The following is a 21,935-nucleotide window of genomic DNA, read 5'->3' on the forward strand; positions in this document are numbered from 1 at the left end:
AAAACGTGATTACGTGTTACTGGAAAGCATAGTTGTTATAGTATGTTTTTTTCTCATATTTTTCATGCATTTTTTACTGTTATTGATAATCTTTATCATATATAAACATCGTTTCCCAAGCAAATTCCCAAAATCAAAGTGACAATAAAAGTTAGCCAGAACAGACAGAGGACATTTCTGACCAACCAGTTCGAATCAAAATTTAAATAATCCAATTACTCAATTATCGGAAATGTTCTGTTTTACTCAAAAGAAAGTAAAAGTAAAGATTTAAAATAAAATGAATAATTATTATGAAAAAAAAGGAAAGTAATAAATAAATAGATAACAACAACTGTTGCTATTTGAAATTTAAATTGCTCACTGTTATCATTTAAAATGTGCTTTCATAGGAAAAAACTTGTCCCTATTTATTCATTTAATTTTTTTTATTAGTTATTGATTTATGGGTGTAATTTTTAGCAACAGCATCCACGCTTTTTTTGATGATAAATTTCCATTTTGCATAGTTTAAAATCGGTGAAAAATGAAATTTTCAAAGAAGCTTGCACTTTTGAAAAATTGTGCAAGTTGTGCAAAATTGAATCATCAATTACATCCCCCTCTGACGGGGAAAAATTTTGCTCTGAAATTATTATTCTATTCGAAACGGAAAAAGTGTCAACTGACGAAGTCAGGAACTTCTTTTTCTTCAAGCACCAACGAGCTGCACAAACAACTTCCTGTTGCAATCGAAGCATAACTCGGAAAGTTGTATTAAAATTAATTTCATAAAAATCCATATTTACTTTTTATTAAAAAAAAATAATTCTTTAATATTTGTTTAAACGTGATATTTGTTGGTTGGTTCATCTGTTGACTGATATTTGACAATGTTTTGTCTATTACGTAATGTTTGCCATTGCAGTGAAAAGTGTCGAGAGAATATTTTTTTTCTCGTGAAATGAAAGTGAACAAAGGTTATTTATTCTGATCATACTTATTCTCTCGTTTGAAAATTGAATAAAAATGCCAAAATTTTATTATATAAATAATAGAATCGCATAAAATTTCAAATTAACCGAAATATCGATTAAAAATAGAAAATTATTTTCAATAATAATAATAATAATATGCTTGTTATAAAAAGAATAAAAAATATTTGAAAAATTAAGAAATTAAAGTATTTATTATATTTTAAAAGAGGTAATGATGATGATTGTTGTGATGCTTTTTCAAAGCAAAATTATTTATTTTCCAAGGAAGTAATTTGAATAATTAATGGTTGAAAGGAAAGGGCCAATTAAAAGAAAGAATGAAAAGCGGCTAAAGTAGAGAGAAACAAAAGCAATATGGCAGGCAGCAAGTGGGAAAAGCAGCTAATAATAAAATATGGGGGGTATTTTTGAACAACAATCCGGCAGTTGCATGCTGTCGTATGAAAAAGATGAAGAGCTGAAACAGTGGTTCCATTGGAGAATAGACACGAAATGGGAAAAAAGAAACAAATTTCAAAAGCATCGGTGCAAGCAAAATTGAAGCCAAAGTTGCATCACCGGCAAGATGAACAAAAAGCCCCTTGTCAAGCTTGAAGTTGAACATAAGCGAGCGGCTGTCGAAGATGAAAAGCTCGAACAAGCTACACAACGTGGGCGCTGTGCTATAATGGAGGAGAAATAATGCTGACGAGAAAAACAGAAGAAGCAGAAAAGCGAAGACGAAATGCGGCCGAAATGCGATCAGGGGTAACGCCGGCGGCTGGTCCAACGGCATCGGCGTTCCAGGGTCACTCGATATGACCTAACCTGTGGCCAGTTTCCATTTCGACCTTTACGAACTGAACAACTGCTGTTGTTTTTGGCCCCAAATTCGACAGCCCTGATATTGCCATTCTTTATCTCTTCTCTCCTCATTAAGTCAATTTTCTTTCTGTTCATCTGCTCGGCTTGATCGACATCACCTCTCTGCTTCTTCTCTCTTCATTTATCTCTCCATCAATCTTCTCCATCTCCATCTTCTTTCTCTCCTTTGTGCTTTTTTCATCTTCGGTCGCGTTTCCCAATTTTTCAAAATTCATATCTGTTTTTTTTGCTGTAATAAATTAAATTGTGATTTTGTTTGCTTTAGACGCCGAAACTTCTTATCTACACCAGCAAACCAATTTTGTTACAGTCGTCGCGGCAAAAAGTCGATTGATCATTTTCAACTTTACAAAAATAGTGCTTTTTTCCCAAGCTTTCGATTCCAACTGATGCTTTTCGTTTGCTATTGCTTCTGTGCAATATTATTTGCACAGGTTGGGGCGGTGCCCAAGCAGAACTTTTATCCGTTCGGTCGACACCACGGTGATCATTTGTTGCCGCCCAACGACGACCAGAGCAGCGACGAGTTCCAACTGCTCGATTCGATTCATTTCTATGGAAAAGCATACAGAAGTGTTTATATCAACGAGAATGGCATGATCTCGTTCGACACCGACTTCAACAGTTACAGAACTGGAGAGTTGATTGATTTTGGACATCCGTTGATTGCCATTTTCTACGCCGACGTCGACATCAGCGGTCCACACGGTGGTCACGTATTCTACAGGTAAGTGAATCATCAAAAATTATGAATAAAAAAATTTTTTTCTTATCTTCTTGTTTAAATTATTCTTATCAAATTTTAAGAACTAGCCAAGATCCGGAACTGTTGAAGACCAGCTCTGATTTGATTCGAAACAAATTTCACTGGGATGCAAGTGATTACGAAGCCAAATCGTTGCTAATTGTCACTTGGGATAGAGTTGGCAGTTATCAGCGACACAATGATCGGGTAAGCAGAGATGTTTATTTGCTTCTTTTTGAAAGGAAAACTAAAATTTATGATCAATTAATCAACAACAAATTTCACGCATTTTAAATTGAAACTATGCAGTCAATATTATATACTTTATTATCAAAAATGAAACAGCGTTTGAAATACAATCATCTTGGAACTTTAAAAAAATGCATATCTTTTAAAATTTAATTTTTTCACTTACAGTTTATTGTATTGTATATTGTTGTTTCAACTAAATTGTTTCCATTTACTGCCGTTCAGTAGAAGTAGCGTGTAGCTTTGTTTTCACTTTAAAACTCTCTATGCTGCTTTTGGAAAAACAAAACTCCAATTTAAATTGAAAAATTATGAATTTGATCAGCTCAGGATTTTTAATCAATCAGAAATTTATGATGATAACTTTTAAAAATACGCGTAAAATTGTCTCAAAATGATCTTATTTTTATCTCCTGCAAAAAAGAAAAATACAAAGATCAAAAAATATAACAAATCACATTAGATCACACAATCTGAAGTGCTCGAAAATTTATGATAGCTCAATTTGATCGTTTCAAGTTATCAAAAATGATTAATCTTTTTTTTGTTTTGTTCTGTTCAGGTCAATTCATTTCAACTGGTCATTAGTAGCAATGAAACGACAAGCTATGCGCAGTTTTTGTATGCCGATGATGAAATTCAGTGGATCAAATCAACCGATAAACATCCCCATGGAGGCAATCAAATTGCACGAGCTGTATTTGTCGCTGCAGAGGATAAAATTTACGCCTTGCCAGAATCATATTCTAAAAGGATGTTCGACATAAACAAGTATTGGATTTTTTAAGAGAAAAAAATTCTTTTTAAGAGACTATCCTTTAGGGAAACCAACGTCGCTTTGCCAGGAGTATTTCTGTACCGCATTTCTGAATCTACAATTGTCAATCCTCAAGAAGATGATGAGGAAGCTGACGACTATTATCCATACGATCCGTCTGAATACGAAGACGGTGAACCTCTTGAATATACGGAAAATAATGAAGAACAAAAACTTGGTAACAGACAATAATTAACGAAGAATTTTTTGAGAGGAGGAAAATTATAATCCATTTAGAAGAAGAAAGCGATGAGATGGAACAAGCTGGATTAATGTGCCCTGATAATTTTCATGGAGATTCTTGTCCTGAAAATTGTCACCTTATCCAAGAAAAATATTGTCAACGGTGTCATTGTCCTCAAGGTAAAAACTCTTTCCTTTTCATTTATTCTACTTATCGGAAGTTTCAAACATTTTCAGACGTGGAAGATCACACTTCAACCCCACCTACAGGCAGTAGGGACAGTTATGGAAAATCTGTTGACCACTGCCTTTATGTTGGTCCGCATGCTTGCCATGCAAACGCTGAATGCGTCAATTACCAAGATGGCTTTTGTTGCCGATGTAAACTCGGCTTTATAGGAAACGGGGTGGACTGTTTATCCGAAAGTAAGCAGCATATTCAACAAGTTCATGAAAATGAATATTATTCAACATAATAATAATATATCCGTTTAAACAAGAACAAACAAAGAAAAAACTTACTACTGTAAAATTGTAGATGAAGCCCAACGAATCAGCGGTCGTGTTTCTGGTCGTCTGAATGACGTGGACATTGTCGATTCAGAACTGCACACCTACGCAGTTTTGGAAGACGGTCGTACCTACACAGCTATTTCAAGAATACCGGAAAAAATCGGTTCTTCAATGTTATTTTTAAATACACTCGGTTCGATCATGGGCTGGCTGTTCTCGAAACCAACAAACCAATCTGTTGAAAATGGATTCACAATGACTGGTAAGATGAAAAAGCACATTTAATTATTAATAATTTAAAAAATATTATCGATAATCAATAAATAAATACTTCGTTCAGGAGGAAGATTGAACAGAACAGTAACAGTTCACGTCGCTGACCAGCATACTGTAACTATACAGCAAGATTTTTCTGGCCAAGACAATCACGGATACTTGAAGACGAACGTTTTCATCGCTGGCACTGTTCCTCATCTGCCACCAAGTACAACAGTTGATTTTGGAGAACATTACGAAGAATTCAACCGAGTCGAACCAGGCAAGACTGACTGATATTACAATTTCAACATTTGACATTTTTTTTTCAAGACAACAGTATTTTTCAGGAGTAGTGAAATCATATTCAAATTTATTAGTTACGGCTGGAAATGAGCGCTATTCAGTGATTGTTGATCAGACAATCCGATTCGATCAGTCTTGTCCATTTCTGCATGTTCAGACTGGCAGTCGATCATTGTTGAAACAGGATCGCAGCTATGTGGTATACGAAACAGCCGAACAAATGGTTCGCTATGCTGCTGGCAATTCACTCGAACCACCCGGCTGTAATATTAATAAATAAACAAGTAAAATTTTTATCTTCCTGTTTCAAATTTCCTTTTTACAGATCAACGTGAAAATCCATGCCAAGAAGGTGCTCATGATTGTACAGGACCTCATGTTGTATGCGTACCGGAAAATCAAAGATACAGATGTGCTTGTGAAGATGGCTATCAAATGCAATATGGCAGAGAAAACAGTCTTGTTTGCATTGGTGAAAATGATTTAAAATCCAGAACATCCTGTTTTATGAAAAGAAAATTATTTTTAAATTAAGATTTGGATGAGTGCAGTCATGGAATGCATCGATGTGATATAAATGCCAACTGCATAAACATGGAAGGTGGATATTCTTGTCAGTGTCTACCAGGATTTTATGGAGATGGATATCAGTGTTCAGGTAAAAAAATACTGCTTCGAATAGCTTTTCCAAATCGCTTTCTGCCAGAGCTTTGCTAATCAATCGTTTGGGAAAAGTGACAGGTTTTATTAATAGTGTAAAAGGATTTTTTCACTTGTTCTTCATAAAATTAATAATGAAATAATTTTCACCATTTCATCTTCGAACTTCTTAAACGTCTTAATTCAATATTGAACAATTGCACTGATATGTCACAAAATTCCAACGCTTGCTTGGCCAGTATGCTTTAGCCGATGTAGAGCTTGTGCTTTCGCTGTAGAACAACTGATTTGCGGCATGAAAATTTGCAATACAAACGCGGATTGTTTGTTGGACCATGCAACTCGCTTACCTCGTTGCGTCTGCCGACCTGGCTTCGTAGGTGATGGTGTGTCGTGTACTTTGATCGGTAAAGAAATGATGACCGTCGATCTCCGACTGCCGGGTAAAATATGCTTTCAGCTGTGATGGATAAAAAATTTTCCCAATTCTCTTCCCTCGCTAATCCACCACCCCTCCGCTTTTTTTTGAGCATTAGGCTTTCGCTTGGCGGTCTTTGCTGTGCTTGCAACGCTGACATACACTTTGACATCATCCGTTTGTTTGTTTGTTTTTTTTGCTCCTTTACAGGCCAACAACCATCATCTGATCCTTGCGATCAAGTGCGCTGTCATGATCAGGCAGAATGTACAGTAGACGAAAACCACGTGGCTAGATGCTATTGCAAATCTGGCTATCAAGGCGATGGTTACAGTTGTGAAATTGTATCCTACGAAACAGGAAGTCGAGATAACGACTGTGAGAAATTGCAGTGTGGAACAAATGCTCAGTGCAGCTTGGATCAAAATGGAATTGCACGCTGTTTTTGCATACACGGATTTGAAGGAGACGGTTATTATTGCAAGCCAATCACTTGCGAACGAATTCAGTGCAGTGCTGACGCAGAATGTCATTACACTACAAATGGTGTAGCTCAGTGTGTTTGTAAAGACGGCTATGAAGGTGATGGATTTCACTGTCAGCGTAAATTACAAACAACGGAAACATATCCCAAAGAATGTTTGCAGTTCATCTGCGGCAAGAATGCAGAATGTCGACTTAATCATCAAGGGAATCCTGGTTGTTACTGTAAAGAAGGTTTTGAAAGAGATGGTGTACACTGCAGGCAAGCTGGTTTGGACAGCACGACACCCACATTTTCTTGTGAAAATATTCGCTGCGGTGAAAACGCCCAGTGTTACCGCGACTACACTGGCGTCGCCAATTGTTATTGCAACCGTGGTTACGAAGGAGACGGGTATCAGTGTCGACCTGTAGAAGCAGAACAGCGTGATCAGTGTGACCAAATCAACTGTGGACCGAATGCCTTTTGCAAAATTGATCGTGCCACTTCAGAGCCTACTTGTCATTGTGAATCTGGATATCAGCGGGATGGAGATATTTGCAAGCTTGTTGATGACCGCCAAGAGCAGCCTGGTATTAAGTTGAAAAAAAATGCTCCGTGAAAAAATGACATTTGAAAAGCAAAGGGAATGAAGGTTTTTTGTTGAATTTACTGGGATCTGATTTTTAGGCAATCTGTGCCGTTCGCATCAGGACTGCAGTGAACACGGCCATTGCACGTATAACGATGCAATAGAAGCATACCAGTGCCAGTGTAGACCACCATATTCTGGTGACGGTATTCACTGCTTTTTAGAAGCTGGTAAAATTTTTGTGAATTATTCCTCCTATTTTTGAACATCTGTAACAATCATAGAAACTTGCGAACATGCAAGAAATTGCCATCCAGATGCGGACTGTGTTTTTGAGCAGCATGAAACTGGTGGAGGCTATCGATGCCGATGCCGCAAAGGTTTCAGCGGAAATGGATATCAGTGCCAACCGTTGGAAAGTGTTGGTCGGGAATTGCTCTTCAACATATTAAAATATTTCTATTCTTACTTTACATCTTTCAGCTGCTGCAGAAATCCAGTGCAATGTCTTAAACACGTGCCATCCAAACGCTCAGTGCGTATTCGATTCAAATTCCAGGCGGTACGTCTGTCAATGTCAGCAAGGCTTCACAGGAGATGGCTACAATTGTCAAGAAACGTCTCGATCTGAAGAAAAAGGTAATAAGCTTTTCCAAATGATAAAAGAAGACAAATTCGAGCAATCTTCATTAAAACAGAAAAGAATCCACTTGACATTTATTCAATGACATTTTTTATTCGTTTATAGCCATGCACCCTTGCCAAAGTGCTGACGACTGCCATGTTAATGCGCACTGTGTAAATGTTCCCAGTTCACCTGATCAATACTTATGCGAATGCTTACCGGGATTCAGAGGTGATGGGTTGAATATCTGCGAACCGGCCGGTAATACATTTCTATTTTTTTTTCAAGTTGAATGCCTAGAGAAAAATAGACAAATTAAATCACTTCAATCATATTTGTTTTCGTAGACGAATGCAATCCCGGAGCACAACCAACAGGTTGCGCTGAACAAGCAGCTTGCTTGTACGACAACAACGAACAAGCTTACAAATGTCGCTGCTTGCAAGGGTATGCAGGTGATGGTAAAACTTGCACAATAGAACGAAGTAAAAATTCAAATACAGCGCTTCATGCTTACCACTTTTCATGACAATTGCACAATTGCAGCACAAGACTGTTCATTTGATCCATCACTTTGCCATCGTGATGCTGAATGTTTGTTTGAACACGAACGGTCAATGCACATATGCCAATGTCGACCAGGTTTTCTAGGAGATGGTTATTATTCCTGTCAATTACAAAGCAGTAAGCAAAAAAAATACATTTTATCAGAAAAAACCCTTAATTTATTATCAAACTGATTTCTAATTTGCTTAGGTGAATCTTGCGTCGTGCAAAATTTGTGCGATCCTCAAGCTCGATGCGTACCAAACGAACGAGGTACTGATTTCCACTGCGTATGTAATGCAGGTTACGAAGGCGACGGATTTACCTGCAATCGAATCACCGGTACAGCATTTTTACATCGCATAAAATGATTATTTTAATAATTTTCTTCTTGTTCACGAAGACTGTTCGCGTGATACTAATATCTGCGACGAGAATGCGGTTTGCGTTTCGGAAAATCTTCGCCATGTATGCCGATGCAAGCCAGGTTACCATGGCAGTGGCTTCATTTGTAGCTGTGAGTTTTATGGCCAAACATTTGAAGCTGTACAGAAGGAAAAAATTTTTCATTTTGAAATAATTTTCAGCCGATTCCAGAGTACGAGGAAGAGCTTTGGTATTTTCCCAAGGCATGTCTTTAGTGCAACGCGGCCTCTTACCGGATGATTATGGCAAACAGTTGATAGTTGTACCTTTCCAAATTGCAGTTGGCGTCGACTACGACTGCCAGGACGATAAAATCTATTGGACAGATGTTAGTGGCCACAGCGTACATTCATCTAATTTAGATGGTTCTAATGTAACAACATTATTCGACACTGGTATTATTCTTCGGAATGTAGAAAGAATGAATGAAATATGTTTTAATGAATTTCTTTTTTTTTTTCTTTTCTCTTTATTTTAAATAGATATCGTTTCTCCAGAAGGCATCGTAATAGATTCATTAAATCGCAACCTCTATTACACTGATTCCATTCGAGATGAAATTGTTGTTTCCTCTTTGAGAGGAAATCACAGGGTAGCTATCATTAAAGATGGCTTGGTTAATCCTCGCGCACTAGCTCTGGATCCTATAGACAGGTAACAAAAAAATTAATTATAAAAAATATTTTTCTACTTTTTTTCTTGATTTTCTTCAAATTCAACAAATTCTTTTCTGTAGAAAGTTGTACTACTCAGATTGGCATCGTGAAAAGCCGGTAATTGGTCGATTAAATTTGGATGGAACTGCACGTGAATTATTCGTCACTTCAAACATTGCCCTTCCAAATGGTCTTGTTGTTCTGAACAGACGGCGAGAGTTGTGCTGGGCTGATGCAGGTATTTTTTTTTCAAAATATTGCTATTGTTGTGTTAAGTTATAAAAATTTACATCCACAGGTACTCAGCGACTAGAATGCATTGGCCTGAACGGTGGTGGAAGGCACGTCATCTTTGCACCACTAGGATATCCATTTGGATTGACGGCACATAATGAAGAAACTTTCTACTGGACTGACTGGGAAGAGTATGTTCTTCTTCTGTAATTCTTTTACACTAAAATCATACAATGGGTTAATTTTTCTTTTCAGTAAACGCATACATTCTGTGAACATTTATGGACAAGATCATCATTCTATGGAAGCAGCTGTAGGTGCAAGTGGTAAACTGTACGGAATAGTGGCTATACCTACCCAATGTTTTCCAGGTTAGTTTACTAAAAAAACATATATTTATGTATAAATTGCAATATTTGATTGTACATGCAGGAGAATCACCTTGTATGTTCAATAATGGTGGCTGTCGTTATGTATGCACACCGGATCATCGGGGTGCTCGACGCTGTCTATGTCCAAACGATGTATCGGAAGTAGAATGTAATCAAGTTTTCAGATAAAGATTTGGCCAAACAGTGTAAAAGATTCCAACATTTAATTCTGCCCATTTGAATAATTTTTCTTTCATATCCAACATGCAGATATGATTTTTATTACTGACAAAATATCAGGCCATTTTCATAATGCTACATCGACTGTAGTTTCTCATTTAAAAAGAATAAATTACATTTCCTTTTTTCAAAAAAAAGATTACAACAAAATAACTTAAACATGCATAATACATAATCCCTGAAAAATGCAAGTTTGCATAATTTACATAATATAAAAAATGACTAATAACAAATTCATTTTTATTTAAATAAATACAAAAAATGAAACAACATTCTCATATCTTACTGATGAGTTACCGGGTGGTGAGCTCATTCAATGTATTTGTCACATTCATTGCTGCACTTTCAAGCAAAGAACACGTTGTATGAATGCCTTGGAGTAACGTCGCGTTGGACTGCATTGCGAAATCTTGAAATGTTTTATTACTGAACGAATCCACTTCTTCAGATGTCAAAATTCGACCGTCCACTACACATGCTTTAAAAAGAAAAAAAACAATCGCGACAGTAAGCATTTTTTTAAATATCACCCAACTACTCTTTTTACCCAACAATTTTAACCATTGAACTGATTTCAATTCTTCTGTTAGATTAACCAACTTTTCTGGATGATCAGAAAGTAAAATTTGATTTTTCGAACAAAACAACGGTGCCAAATTGGCTAATGACGTGCCTTTGATTATATGCTGCATCACGCGGTTGTTGTAAACTTTTGTTTGAAAACCATTATGTGAAAGTCTTCAAATAGCCATTAGAAATGTACAAATAATAAAACAGTAGTACCTCATGCAATCAATATGAACACGCCTTCCTTTAGCCGGAAAAACATGACAAATAGCTAACAACCGAGCACGCCGAAGTTTCTGCCGTATACAATTCGCCAGTGCAGCTTCAATAGGCGATAACTGCAAATATTACGTGAAATCAAAGAAATGTGGTGAAATCATGCATTTAAAACTGAAAAAAATTCCGAACAAAATTAATCAACAATTAAATTAGCAAAAAAAGTAAAATTCTTGTAAAAATTTACAAATTTGATAATCATGATAAAAATTGGAAATACCCACCCATAAATCAAACTGCTGAAAACAGATAATAGGACATACTGAATTGGCATATTTAAAATAACAAGTGACGAAAAAAATCATTCGCGGCGGGATACATTACACAAAATTTTAATTACCTTCTGCAAATTTTCCTGCCGTTGTTTCTCGTATTCTGGCAGCTTACACTGTTTACGCTTGGCCAAAAGTACAAGCGGATCTTCGGTAACAGGCTTCGCTACTTCATCAAAAATTCGACGAACAAAATGTCTAGGCGACGGCTTCGTAACTTTTACACCATAATTTGACGTCGTCGCATGAAAACAACGTACCAGAACTTGGAAAAAAATTAGAAAAAATCAAGAAATAGAAATGGTTGATTTTAACATACAAACCAAATTAATCATAAATGCACCCATAATGTTCATATTACATAAATATTTTAGATTCATTAATATTTATCGCTCAGATGCTCCAAATATGATAAATAAAGCAATAGTGTTTCTTCACAATAACAGTTGCTATAATTAAAGTAACTACTGAATTAACAAAAGCTGTTAAAGCAGTTTAGTAATCTGAAACATAACTAGAAAAGCTGGTGCTGCGGTTCATTCCTAATGCATTTAAATCAAAATGTTCAGATTTAAGACAAACAGAAATTAGAGGCATGTTAAATTACTGCCTGCCAGCAAGTAAAACCTACATTTGCATTTACAACAAATTGCAAAATGTAATAATTATATGTTTTATTACTGATGTGCAAATTCAATCAAACAAATATCATTATTTCAAAATAATTTACGATTTTTCAATAAAATATATCTGCTCTCTGTTTCAAAATTCTCTTGGTAAATGTTTGCTCAAATTAGTTAAACAAAACACTTAAGACAAACTTAAGACACTTAAGACTTAACGTTCTACTACCCACAAAAATAGAACTTTATAAAATATTTACCTCTAAAACATAAATTATACATTTCCCGAAATTTATAGATAATAGCGTAATACAGTATAAAATAAAGCAAGTTGAATTATAATTTGTATGTTTCATATTTATCATCATATGGCAACAAAAAATAATTATATAAAAAAACTAATTATAAATTATAACTATAAGGAATTATAAATATAACTAAAAAAATGTTTAATCAAATTTTAAACTAAGTTGCATATTACCTAATTTTTTGTATACTGTAGCCTATAATTAGAATTATGCCATATTTCCATGTAAGATTGAAAGTTACTGGAATAAAAATTGCATTGCTTTAAAACAATTCCAATAAAGTAATTTTCAAAATTTTATAAATTTGAAATAAAAAAAGAAGAAAATTCAAAATTGCGTGCTTTGTCTGAAAAATTGAAAATGACTTATTTAAACCGTAATTTACACTGATATGCAACTTTACTGGTAATTCTTTTTAAATCAAGAAAACATTGCACAACATGGCACTTGATGCAAAAACTTACTATTAAATAAATTTTATAGTCTTTTTTCAAAGTCTGATTAAGATATTTTGTTCGTCAACCTGTTTGTCAATAGTGTAAGTTTCATTTTAAAGTACTTGATTTATTAGAAGTACCGTAACAAAGGCAAGAACTGTTTTTGACTTGGTATTACTATATGGAGTGTAGATATGACACTAAATACTTTTATCCCGGTGCCATTTGTAGTATAAAATTGGAAAATTTTATGTACGTACTGTGTGATTTCTATATATTTACATTCATATTTAATAATTTGTTTTTGTTCTTCAGATATTCTATATTGCTTTATATCACCACTGTTTAACATTTGAGAAATATCACTAGTAACAACCATATAATTTTAGGATACACGATAATTTTTTAATGCATCCAGGTCCAGATTTGAATATGGTTTTTGCTCCCAATGGAACAGGTATTGTTTTTTGCATTTGTTTCTAGTTTGAATTTTTAAATTGTAGGCAAAAGTGCAATTCTTTGCGCTGTATGTTTGGTCTTCGGCGGTACTCCAAAAATTATTGGTCGTTCGGCAAAGGTTGAAGATTACATTAAATGGAATAGAAATGAAGCTCGTATACATGTTGAAATGTGAGTGATTGTTTTTCATGTTGTCGGATTGAAACATTCTTTGAAATGTTCAGAGCATCCGAATTGAAAAAGAGAGAAAAATTCTCACTGATTATTAAAAAGCAGGGCAGAGCTCAATATTATGTGGATGGTGTCGCTTCAACGAGAAAATCTGTATGCCTGTTTTGTGATTTTTTTTGAATCTTGAATATATTTCAATTTGATGAAAGTAATATTTTCATAGGTTCGTTGTATTGCCCAAAAATATCAGATTCAAGTAAATAACATTTGTCAGTTTCTTGCTCAAGATCGGGTTGTTGAATTTTCCAAACAGTCGCCTCTTGATTTGCTCAAAAATACAGTTTTTACGGTATGTATTTTACTTGCGGAAATACCAACTGAATGCAAAATTTAGGTTGGGCAATGTGACTTGAAAGAAAAATACGACACCATGCATATGTTTAAGCAAAATGTTGTAGAAGCTGAATATGCAAAGCAGTGTCATTCAGAGAAACAAAAAGAACTACGAGCTCGTATACGTAGTTTAGAACCAGCGATGCAAGCTTACAGGTATCAGCAGAGGAAGAAAGAAGAGCTACGCAGGCTTAGAACGAAATTATCATATCTAGTAAGAAAGTTATTTTATTCATTGCCATTTCATGCTCATGACTTTATGAGTGATATTATTTTAATAATTGCGAAATAAATACATTTTTCCAAGCAATTGAATGAAAAGATTTTCTTAATAGCAGAATATTTTATTCTGTAGAAATTGAATATTTGTAATGCATTGTCTTTTTTAAATACATATTTGAATGAAAAATATTTTAAATATCACAAATTGATGTGTGAAATGTTAATTAAATTGCTATTAATGAATAGCAGTGGTGGCCGAGTGGTTAAGGCGATTGACTAGAAATCAATTGGGCTCTGCCCGCACAGGTTCGAATCCTGTCCACTGCGTGTACTTATATTCTTTTTCTTTAATCTGATTTAGCATTATGAACAAGCAAGAATTCAATATTGCGACGTTGATAAAGAGTACATGGATCTGAAACAGTCGTTGAAGCAACTGAGCGAGCAGTATTCATCAGTTTTCATGAAATTGAATACACTGGAAAATAATATTCACCGTTTGCAAAATTTATTTCAGAAAAATGTATAAACTGTTTATTTGCTTTATTATAATTTTGTCTGATATTATTATTTGTTTGTTTTATTTTCAGAAGGGAGTTTTACGTTCTAAAATTAGACGAATAAGGAACAGTCAACTATCCGGCTCGGATGTTAAGCATAAGGTAGGTGATTGGCGTGATTGCTGCAATGGAAGTGTGATATATGACTGTCTTAATTTGTATTTTTAAGCTTCGGAAAGCTGTTCACGAGTGGAAAACCACCACAGAGCATATAAATAATTTTGACAAGATTAAACAGTCACTTTGTGATTCCATCAAAGAGCATAAGGAGATGGTGGAGACCAAAGAAAAGCGAATGCCCAAGCTGATGGTGAGCATTATTGTTGAATATTGTCTTTGATTGCTTTTTACACTGTTGTTGTTGTTGTTGTTGTTTTGAGGACGACAGGAAAGAAATCCAAGTGAATATTGACAATTTGAAGCCAATTTTGCAGAACGTTGAAGCAGTCGTACGGGCGCGTTTTTCGGAATTTACAACAGTGAAACGGCAAGCTGAGGGTAAGCATTATTGTGGATTAACTTGTCTTTGTTTTGTTTATTTATTATTTATTTTGCATTCTGTTGTATTCATATGGTATTATGGACATTTTGAATTACTTCCAGTCATATTTTTATTGTAATGCAATATTTTTGAGATTTTACTTTTAGTTGCCAAAGATCAGTTGCTGCTAGTGAAGCATATAGCTACTGAAAGATTAAATTTACTGGGAAAAGTGAGGCCAAGATATCGTGAAGCTTATTTGTGGTTGTGTCGAAACAGATCATCATTGAAAGGCAACTTTTACTTGCCATTTTTAACTGTAAGTCGTTTATGTTTTCATCTCATATATGTATTTATTTATTTTCAATTTTAGTTTTGCATTAACATTTTTGCATTTTTTAAGGTTAATGTTGCCAGTATTGACCATGGATTGTTTATTGAAAATACAATGTCATTTCGGGATTTGACGACCTTTTTATTCGACCTACCATCAGATTTAAGAATTTTTATAGCATACACTATAAGAGCAGATATTAAAGTCAGTACTGGCATTGCACCGGCAAAGTATGCTGGAAGAATTGTGCAAATGGACGACAGTTTAAGGTATATTTTTTTCCTAAGTGGACAGCTATTAGAAAATAATGAGAAACAAATCAAATTTATTCCACTTTATAGAATTGGATGATAGAAAATTATATATGCCTTCAGAATATCCATTTTTTAATTAATTAATTTTTATTGCAACTTTAGGCAGTCTGGTTTTGGTGGTGTGGTCTCAGATTGCATCATAGCACCACAATGTGTTAAAAACTACATGCGCATTTTGGGAAATGTAATAAAGTGAACTTTATCATTTCATAACTAAAACTCATATGCTTTTAGTTGGATAGAATTCTCTTTGGTTCCGCAACCGTCGATAATAACTTGGATCGAGCAACCATGTGTGTAGCAAATCATAGACTTTCTCGTTTCATTACTACCCGCCATAACGTATAAATAACTTTATGGAAATATTTCTTCTATATTTATTAATTAATATTTAGGGATTTGTTTTTCGTTCACCATACACTGGGAATGTGTCTACATCATCTCGTACAGTTCGGTATACTATGAATTTGAATACTTTTTCGAATGGCTTAAAAAGGATAATTTATTCAATTCATAAATTGGAAGAAACTGATTAATTTTTAGCCGATAATATTTAAAAATTTGATCATTAATTTTTAAATAAACAACTTACTCTCAAGTTTATTTGTTGAATTGATTATTTGTTTTAAGCTTAATTTCAATTTTAGGCCATGTAGAATATTTGCATTGTCAGTGAAAGTTAGTCATTTGAGAAATGTTGAAGAAAATTTTCAGGTATTGATTGAATGCATATGAAACGTTGTGAAAGAGATATTTTTAAAATAATACGATCAATTTGAAATTTAGACAAAGAACAAATTATTTCAAGAGAAGCAGATAGCTTTTTCCAAAGCAAAAGCAGCTGCTCAGATAGAGAGGGACAAGATGGCGAAATTTGTGCGAGCCAGGGTGAGCAGCGGATTTGTATCATAATTGAAAAAATGGTAAATGGATTTTTGTTTAGAATGAAATTCAATCATCGCTGAATGAAATTGAAAATTTGCGCAAAAGGTTGCAACGCTTGGAAACCAAGTACAGTACTAGACACACGCAAATTGTATGCTTTTAAATTAGCAAACTTTTTTTTTCGAAAAACACCTTAGCTTACAAGAGTTGATTGACGATTATCCAAGAAAAGTGATTCGGGTTGATGTTGTCCGGATAGAGATGATATCCCATTTTGAACTTCTTACAAAATGCTGGGCAGCATTATTTGAAGAATTCAATGTATCCCACCAATATAAATAAATAAATTTGACAAGTTTAATTTCTACAATTTTCAGACATTGGTTACCATTTGGGAAGAAACTAATGAATGTCATCATGAGACCGTTTTAGCTTATGAAGTTTATGATAAAGAGCTGAAGCTGACAGTTAAAGAAAGGGAATTGAGACGGATATTGCAAGTAAATAATTTTCATAATTTTCATCTTATTTCTTTACATCTTTTCAAAATTCATCTTATATCTTTGTAAGGAGCAAGTGAACACGAAAGAAAAGGAGTGGAAATTAAAAAAAGTGAAAGCATTGAAAACTCTGACCGATCTGACGAAAGCATTGGGCAAACCTCTACAAACTGCAATCGAAGTCATTGAACTTCCTCGGGTAAATTTGTTCTTCTGCTGATTTTTCATATTCATTTTAAACAATTGCTTTGTATTATTATAGGAATATTCCGGCTTATCAGATTCAGTGGATGAGTTGAATGAAAATATTAAAATAATTGAAGACATTTTAAGAAATGCAGATCCTTCAATTGAAAAAGTTAGTTTGGCAATTAGATGAAAAAATTAAATTTGGACGAATGTTTCTTCTGATTTCAGGATGCGGCCGAATACATGCGGCTGTGCGCAGAGAACGAAAAGATGACTACTGAATTTACATCACTGGAAAACAAAGTATGATGACGAAAGTGAAGTTTGTTTCTTTTTTAATATTAGATTGTTGTTAAATTTCATCAATTCATTTAAGGTAAAAGAATTGAATTTTGCATATCAAAATTCCAAACTCGAGTTTGTCAATGCAATGGGCAATGCAATTGGCGAAATTAGCAAACAATTTTGCCGTTTCATGTTCAAGTTGGATGCCACTGGAGAAATTTGCTTGGAAAATTGCCCCACTGAGGTGAGAAAAAAATGTATATATAATGATTATTTAATTCAATTTGAATTAATTGAAAATTTCAAATCCAACACAGAGATCTTGTGATTATGGATTGATTATTAAAGTCAAATTCAGCGGCAATCGATCATTACGAAAATTAGATCACATGAGGCAGTCGGGCGGCGAACGGTGCATATCTACAATGTTGTACATGTTAGCGTTGCAAAAGTCGTGCAAAGTGCCTTTTCGATTTCTGGATGAAATTAATCAAGGTAAATTTTTTGTTTGTTTGTTTGTTTTCTGCCATTATTACCATTTTTCGGTTTATCTTTTGATTAGGAGTAGATGAGCAGAATGAGCGACTTCTTATGCAGCTTATTAATAGCCTTGTTCAAGAATTGAAATCGGACACCGCCGGCGGTCATTCTACTTGTACATCTCAGTATTTCTTGCTTTCACCAAAAGTACTGCGAGACGACAGTTATGGTGACTATTGTAAAGTTGGATTCGTCTGTAAAACGCAGCATATTTGAAAATACATTTTACCAGCATTTTTATCATGTCACTGTTGAATTTTATACATACTGAGTATTTTTTTACCAGTATCTCGAATAATCATCACATAAGTTTTACAATTTTATTATTATTGTTGTTGTTGACGACTTTCACTGAAAATGTCTCCATTTTAACTCATTTATCAATGAATAATTTTACCCTCCATGTATATATATATATATATATATATATATATATATTCGATGAATGAAGAAAAAAGTGAACAGACAAATTGTGATGCTCAGGTTTCGTTTCGTTTGTTCCTCTTGTTTTGGTCAGCTTATAGAAAATGCTATATATATATATATATATATATATATATATATATATATATATATATATATAGATACACAGATAGATAGGTTGACGCCCATGGTTTGTAATTTACAAAATTGAAGAATTTCATTCTGGTTACGTTCTACTGTAATTTGATGGGCAATTTTTCCCAATATCACAAAGAGAACGCTTTGAAGTTTATTTAAAATGAGATGATATTTTAAAGTTTAAAGTTGAAAGACAAGGAAGGGGATGGATGATTTTGTTATTTTTTCAATTTTCGCCTGTTATATCAGTGTCGACGTTGCGTTAAAGTGAGCGATGAGTGAACGACAACGACAAGAAGAAAAAGAAATAGAAGATGCAAAGCAAGGTTGCTTTTTCAAAGTCTATTCGGCTTGTCAACGGCAAACCAATTACAAGCCAATCAGTTCTACTTTGGCGTCGAAATTGGCGTGCGGACCGACGAAGCGCAGCATAGAACACGAAGCTGTGCAGAACAATATTTCGACGGATGTTGTCGAGTTGGCAGCTTCGGATGACGAAAACATGATCCAGACCGGAGCCAACGTACCACATTCACTTGCTTCTTCATCTCATCCAAGGTAATAAATAAATAAATGAATGAATTGTGAACGACAGACTAAATGTCTAGAGGTAGATTCGATTTTGGGAAGTTTCAGAGTTGACGGTGATGAGGTGTTGAAAACGGTGGATCCGGAACGTGTAAAACGTACTTTGCAATCGTTGCAGAAAGTGTCGAATCCGAAAATTATGGAAAACGAGGAAACTGTAGAAATGGCGGTGAAATTGTTGGTCAAGCCCGCGAGTGAAAATCGTCCGCCCACGTTTGAAGAAATGGAAAATGTATTTCGAATTATTGACAACAACGTCACGCTCAAGATGTCGGATTTGAAGAATTTTTTCGAACGTGTGGTCAGGGAGAAAATTTTAACCCAAACCGAAGCCGACGAGATTGTCAAACGTCTACTGGCGAAAATGGCCACTGGGGCGAACAGACGACTACTTCCGTTGAATGATGTTCGTGACTTTTTGACGTCGTTGATGACAGCCAAGACAAGTAGTTAGTTGTTGTTGTATTTGTTCATTGTTCTTCTCAAGTAATCCATTTAAAAAAATAATAAATGGACAATATACAGATGGATATTGATTGTATGATGATGATGATGATGATGATAATTGTTGCGCAATTGAATGAAATTTGTTTTTTGTGCATAATGCCCCACGTGTGTTGGCAAAGTCAATAAAGGTACCACCAGATCGTGCGAGAGGCGACGACGGGTTGTATTAAATACTTACTTGAACGCTCTTCAGTTTGGTGAACAGTATTCGCCCAGACAGTAACGCAAACACACGTGTATCGATCACACATCGATATCACCAAACAAGGGCAGACAGAGATTAGACGACTTTTTCAGCAGTACTAATAATAATATTAATAATAAGAATAGTGACAAACTTTCTTCACTTATGATTGATTGATTATTCATTCAGTTATTCAATAATAAATAGAGTAGCAAAGTCCAGTCAGTCATAGTCGGCGAGGAAAAAGAATAAGAACTTTTTCAATGTTCCAAAATAACAACAACAACAATAATATCGTGTTAACAAGCAGGAAACACAAAGTGTACGTGTAAAACAGTAAGAAGACATACCACAAGAAAAAATACTGCGCCAGTGCGAGTGAGATGTAGCGGTGGTAATTAAATTCAACTCTAATATACATATAGAACACAACTGATGACGACGAGGATGGGAGAGAAAGTATTTTTCACTATAATTGTCAAAGAAAGGAGAAAGTGAATGAACGTAAAACTTCAAAATTTGCAACTATTTTTTTCTGAGCAAAGCAAGAAGAAGAAGAAAAGGAGGAAATACCCGTATTTTTCAAAAAAAATGAATCGTATAAAAAAATATTGTCTAAAACATAAGATTATGAACAATAGTAAAAACATTAATAAAACAACAATTATTATGAACAAATAACAGCAGCAAATACGTGTTGGTAATGGGAAATATAGTTGAATTAAATGAATAGAAAAATTACACCATACTTGCAACCTGTCGGATGTTGGTTGGTTGGTTGTCTTGGAAAATTTCATGCAAACGCTTGTGAACTGTTGTTCGAGGTATTGTTGTTGACGCTGTTGTCACCGGCATGTTGATTGGAAGATGATGCAGAAGTGGAAGAAGGATTGATCACTTTCAACGTCGACGGTGAAACAATATACGGATTAGCCGGATACGGATTACTGTTGCTTGTGTTGATCATGTTCGAACCAGCAGCCAGAGCTGTTGTCGACTGTTGTTGTTGCATTGAATGGTGCTGCTCTTCACCGTCGAAAATGCGCTGCATTTGGACAAACTTTGCTGGCAGACGATTGCGTCTGGAAAATTCGTCCTCTTCCAACGCGGCCAACAATTGTTCCTTGTACTGATTGACGTATTTGTACAATTCTTGCAAAGCGCCAAGCACGTTGAACTCGGTCAACTGTTGACGAGACTCTTCGACCAAAAATGCATTCATATCTTGATCCGATATGACGGGCAAATCTCTCACGTCCATATAATAACTGTAGAAGAAGAAAAAAAATTGTAATTTTCTGTATTTTTCACGACCTTCCCCTCCCAAATATTCTCACCGTTCAACCCATTCACGATAGGAGTGAATATCGCGCGCAAAGAGCAGTTTCGACGACGGACTGTCTTTGGTCAACTGGGGATCCTGCGTTGAACATGAATCCATCAACGTCTGTGCCACCACGGACAGGCAACCTTCGATCTTGGCCGGTCGTGGAATGTCGAATACGAAATGTGGATTTTTGATCAAATTGACCCAAAATCGAAGCGGCAAACTGAAAGTGAAAGTGAAAGTGAAACGCTGCTGCTCATCAGACACACGTTGGCAATTTTTACCTGTTACTTTTCCACGTGTGCACAACTTCCGGATCCATAATGCCGTGCTGGGCAGCCTGGTCGTCCATAAAGTCGTACATGTATTTGATGCACAACGGCAACGTGTTGCCCCGGTGGGCGGTGGAAAATATCGCCTCGAACAGATCTTCGACGAACTTTTGCAACGTACCTTTGGTCGTCAACAGGCGAGTCAAATAAATTTCCGAGACCATTTTGCCACCGACCCGTTCGACGCCACCGATATCCGCCTGGTGATGGTGATGGTGGTGGTGGTGGTAGTAGTGGTCGTGCGGTTTCACCAGGTGGTAAATTTTGTAGCCCGAATCCGACGACGACTCTTTGCCGGGCGAAAATGCCCTGGCCAAGGTGGGGCTGTTTTTCAACGAAAACGTGCTCGACTTGTCCGACCGTTCGGACAGCAACGACAAATTGTACATCGACGACTGTTTGCCACGATCGCCACGTCGCGTTGTTCTGTACCTTGTATGGGGCAGAGTGTTCAGCGCTCCCAGCCGCCTGGCTCCGGCT

General features: G+C 35.4%; 5 protein-coding genes and 1 non-coding gene across 6 annotated transcripts; 4 read left to right on the forward strand and 2 right to left on the reverse strand.

The window, feature by feature from the left end:
- Positions 1-2,230: 2,230 nt before the first annotated feature.
- Tsp_08509 (putative Low-density lipoprotein receptor repeat class B) lies at positions 2,231-10,089 on the forward strand. The gene is made up of 23 exons (XM_003375475.1): positions 2,231-2,568; positions 2,649-2,793; positions 3,398-3,606; positions 3,658-3,830; positions 3,890-4,015; positions 4,073-4,261; positions 4,374-4,610; positions 4,689-4,832; positions 4,954-5,172; positions 5,235-5,381; positions 5,445-5,567; positions 6,198-7,043; positions 7,141-7,272; positions 7,526-7,681; positions 7,791-7,928; positions 8,015-8,128; positions 8,214-8,351; positions 8,801-9,034; positions 9,137-9,293; positions 9,376-9,533; positions 9,594-9,720; positions 9,785-9,900; positions 9,962-10,089. The coding sequence occupies exons 1-23, from the start codon at positions 2,231-2,233 to the stop codon at positions 10,087-10,089; spliced, it is 4,494 nt and encodes a 1,497-aa protein (XP_003375523.1).
- Positions 10,090-10,433: 344 nt separating this feature from the next.
- Tsp_08510 (hypothetical protein) lies at positions 10,434-13,002 on the reverse strand. The gene is made up of 5 exons (XM_003375476.1): positions 12,963-13,002; positions 11,324-11,520; positions 10,924-11,045; positions 10,688-10,878; positions 10,434-10,618 (listed from the first exon to the last, which is right to left on the reverse strand). Exons 1-5 carry the CDS (start codon positions 13,000-13,002, stop codon positions 10,434-10,436), a joined length of 735 nt encoding a protein of 244 aa, XP_003375524.1.
- Positions 13,003-13,031: 29 nt separating this feature from the next.
- Positions 13,032-18,172, forward strand: Tsp_08511 (putative RecF/RecN/SMC N domain protein). Its single transcript, XM_003375477.1, has 24 exons — positions 13,032-13,080; positions 13,127-13,253; positions 13,307-13,406; positions 13,477-13,602; positions 13,648-13,860; positions 14,230-14,391; positions 14,459-14,530; positions 14,598-14,738; positions 14,809-14,926; positions 15,077-15,228; positions 15,313-15,512; positions 15,660-15,741; positions 15,792-15,899; positions 15,953-16,011; positions 16,205-16,235; positions 16,344-16,445; positions 16,501-16,593; positions 16,820-16,942; positions 17,013-17,141; positions 17,205-17,300; positions 17,360-17,434; positions 17,508-17,660; positions 17,734-17,911; positions 17,979-18,172. The coding sequence occupies exons 1-24, from the start codon at positions 13,032-13,034 to the stop codon at positions 18,170-18,172; spliced, it is 2,883 nt and encodes a 960-aa protein (XP_003375525.1).
- Positions 14,114-14,195, forward strand: Tsp_08512. Its single transcript has one exon. It is a non-coding gene; the product is annotated as a tRNA-Ser (tRNA).
- A 619-nt stretch (positions 18,173-18,791) lies between the features above and the next one.
- On the forward strand, positions 18,792-19,559 carry Tsp_08513 (hypothetical protein). Its single transcript, XM_003375478.1, has 2 exons — positions 18,792-19,075; positions 19,154-19,559. Exons 1-2 carry the CDS (start codon positions 18,792-18,794, stop codon positions 19,557-19,559), a joined length of 690 nt encoding a protein of 229 aa, XP_003375526.1.
- Positions 19,560-20,589: 1,030 nt separating this feature from the next.
- Positions 20,590-21,881, reverse strand: Tsp_08514a (putative IPT/TIG domain protein; the record flags this gene model as incomplete). Its single annotated transcript, XM_003375479.1, has 4 exons — positions 20,590-21,064; positions 21,134-21,346; positions 21,408-21,541; positions 21,707-21,881. Coding segments are annotated over 4 exons (997 nt in total), but the record flags the coding sequence as incomplete, so codon positions are not given.
- Between the last annotated feature and the right edge of the window lie 54 nt (positions 21,882-21,935).

Source organism: Trichinella spiralis (assembly GCF_000181795.1).
Source record: "Trichinella spiralis strain ISS 195 chromosome Unknown Scfld5, whole genome shotgun sequence".
Lineage (NCBI taxonomy): Eukaryota > Metazoa > Nematoda > Enoplea > Trichinellida > Trichinellidae > Trichinella > Trichinella spiralis.

Excerpts from the sequence above, each read along its gene's own strand:
- Tsp_08513 (XM_003375478.1), top strand. The coding sequence starts at position 18,792 with ATGAGTGAACGACAACGACAAGAAGAAAAAGAAATAGAAGATGCAAAG. Across the intron at positions 19,076-19,153 it reads GCTTCTTCATCTCATCCAAG|AGTTGACGGTGATGAGGTGT; the intron begins GTAATAAATAAA and ends GGGAAGTTTCAG.
- Tsp_08509 (XM_003375475.1), top strand. The coding sequence starts at position 2,231 with ATGCTTTTCGTTTGCTATTGCTTCTGTGCAATATTATTTGCACAGGTT. Across the intron at positions 2,794-3,397 it reads ATCAGCGACACAATGATCGG|GTCAATTCATTTCAACTGGT; the intron begins GTAAGCAGAGAT and ends TGTTCTGTTCAG. Across the intron at positions 7,682-7,790 it reads GTCTCGATCTGAAGAAAAAG|CCATGCACCCTTGCCAAAGT; the intron begins GTAATAAGCTTT and ends ATTCGTTTATAG.
- Tsp_08510 (XM_003375476.1), bottom strand. The coding sequence starts at position 13,002 with ATGGTTGTTACTAGTGATATTTCTCAAATGTTAAACAGTG. Across the intron at positions 11,521-12,962 it reads TTCTCAAATGTTAAACAGTG|TTCTGGTACGTTGTTTTCAT; the intron begins GTGATATAAAGC and ends TTTTTTTCCAAG. Across the intron at positions 10,619-10,687 it reads TCAATGGTTAAAATTGTTGG|CATGTGTAGTGGACGGTCGA; the intron begins GTAAAAAGAGTA and ends TTCTTTTTAAAG.
- Tsp_08511 (XM_003375477.1), top strand. The coding sequence starts at position 13,032 with ATGCATCCAGGTCCAGATTTGAATATGGTTTTTGCTCCCAATGGAACA. Across the intron at positions 13,081-13,126 it reads TTTTGCTCCCAATGGAACAG|GCAAAAGTGCAATTCTTTGC; the intron begins GTATTGTTTTTT and ends TTTAAATTGTAG. Across the intron at positions 17,142-17,204 it reads AAGTCATTGAACTTCCTCGG|GAATATTCCGGCTTATCAGA; the intron begins GTAAATTTGTTC and ends GTATTATTATAG.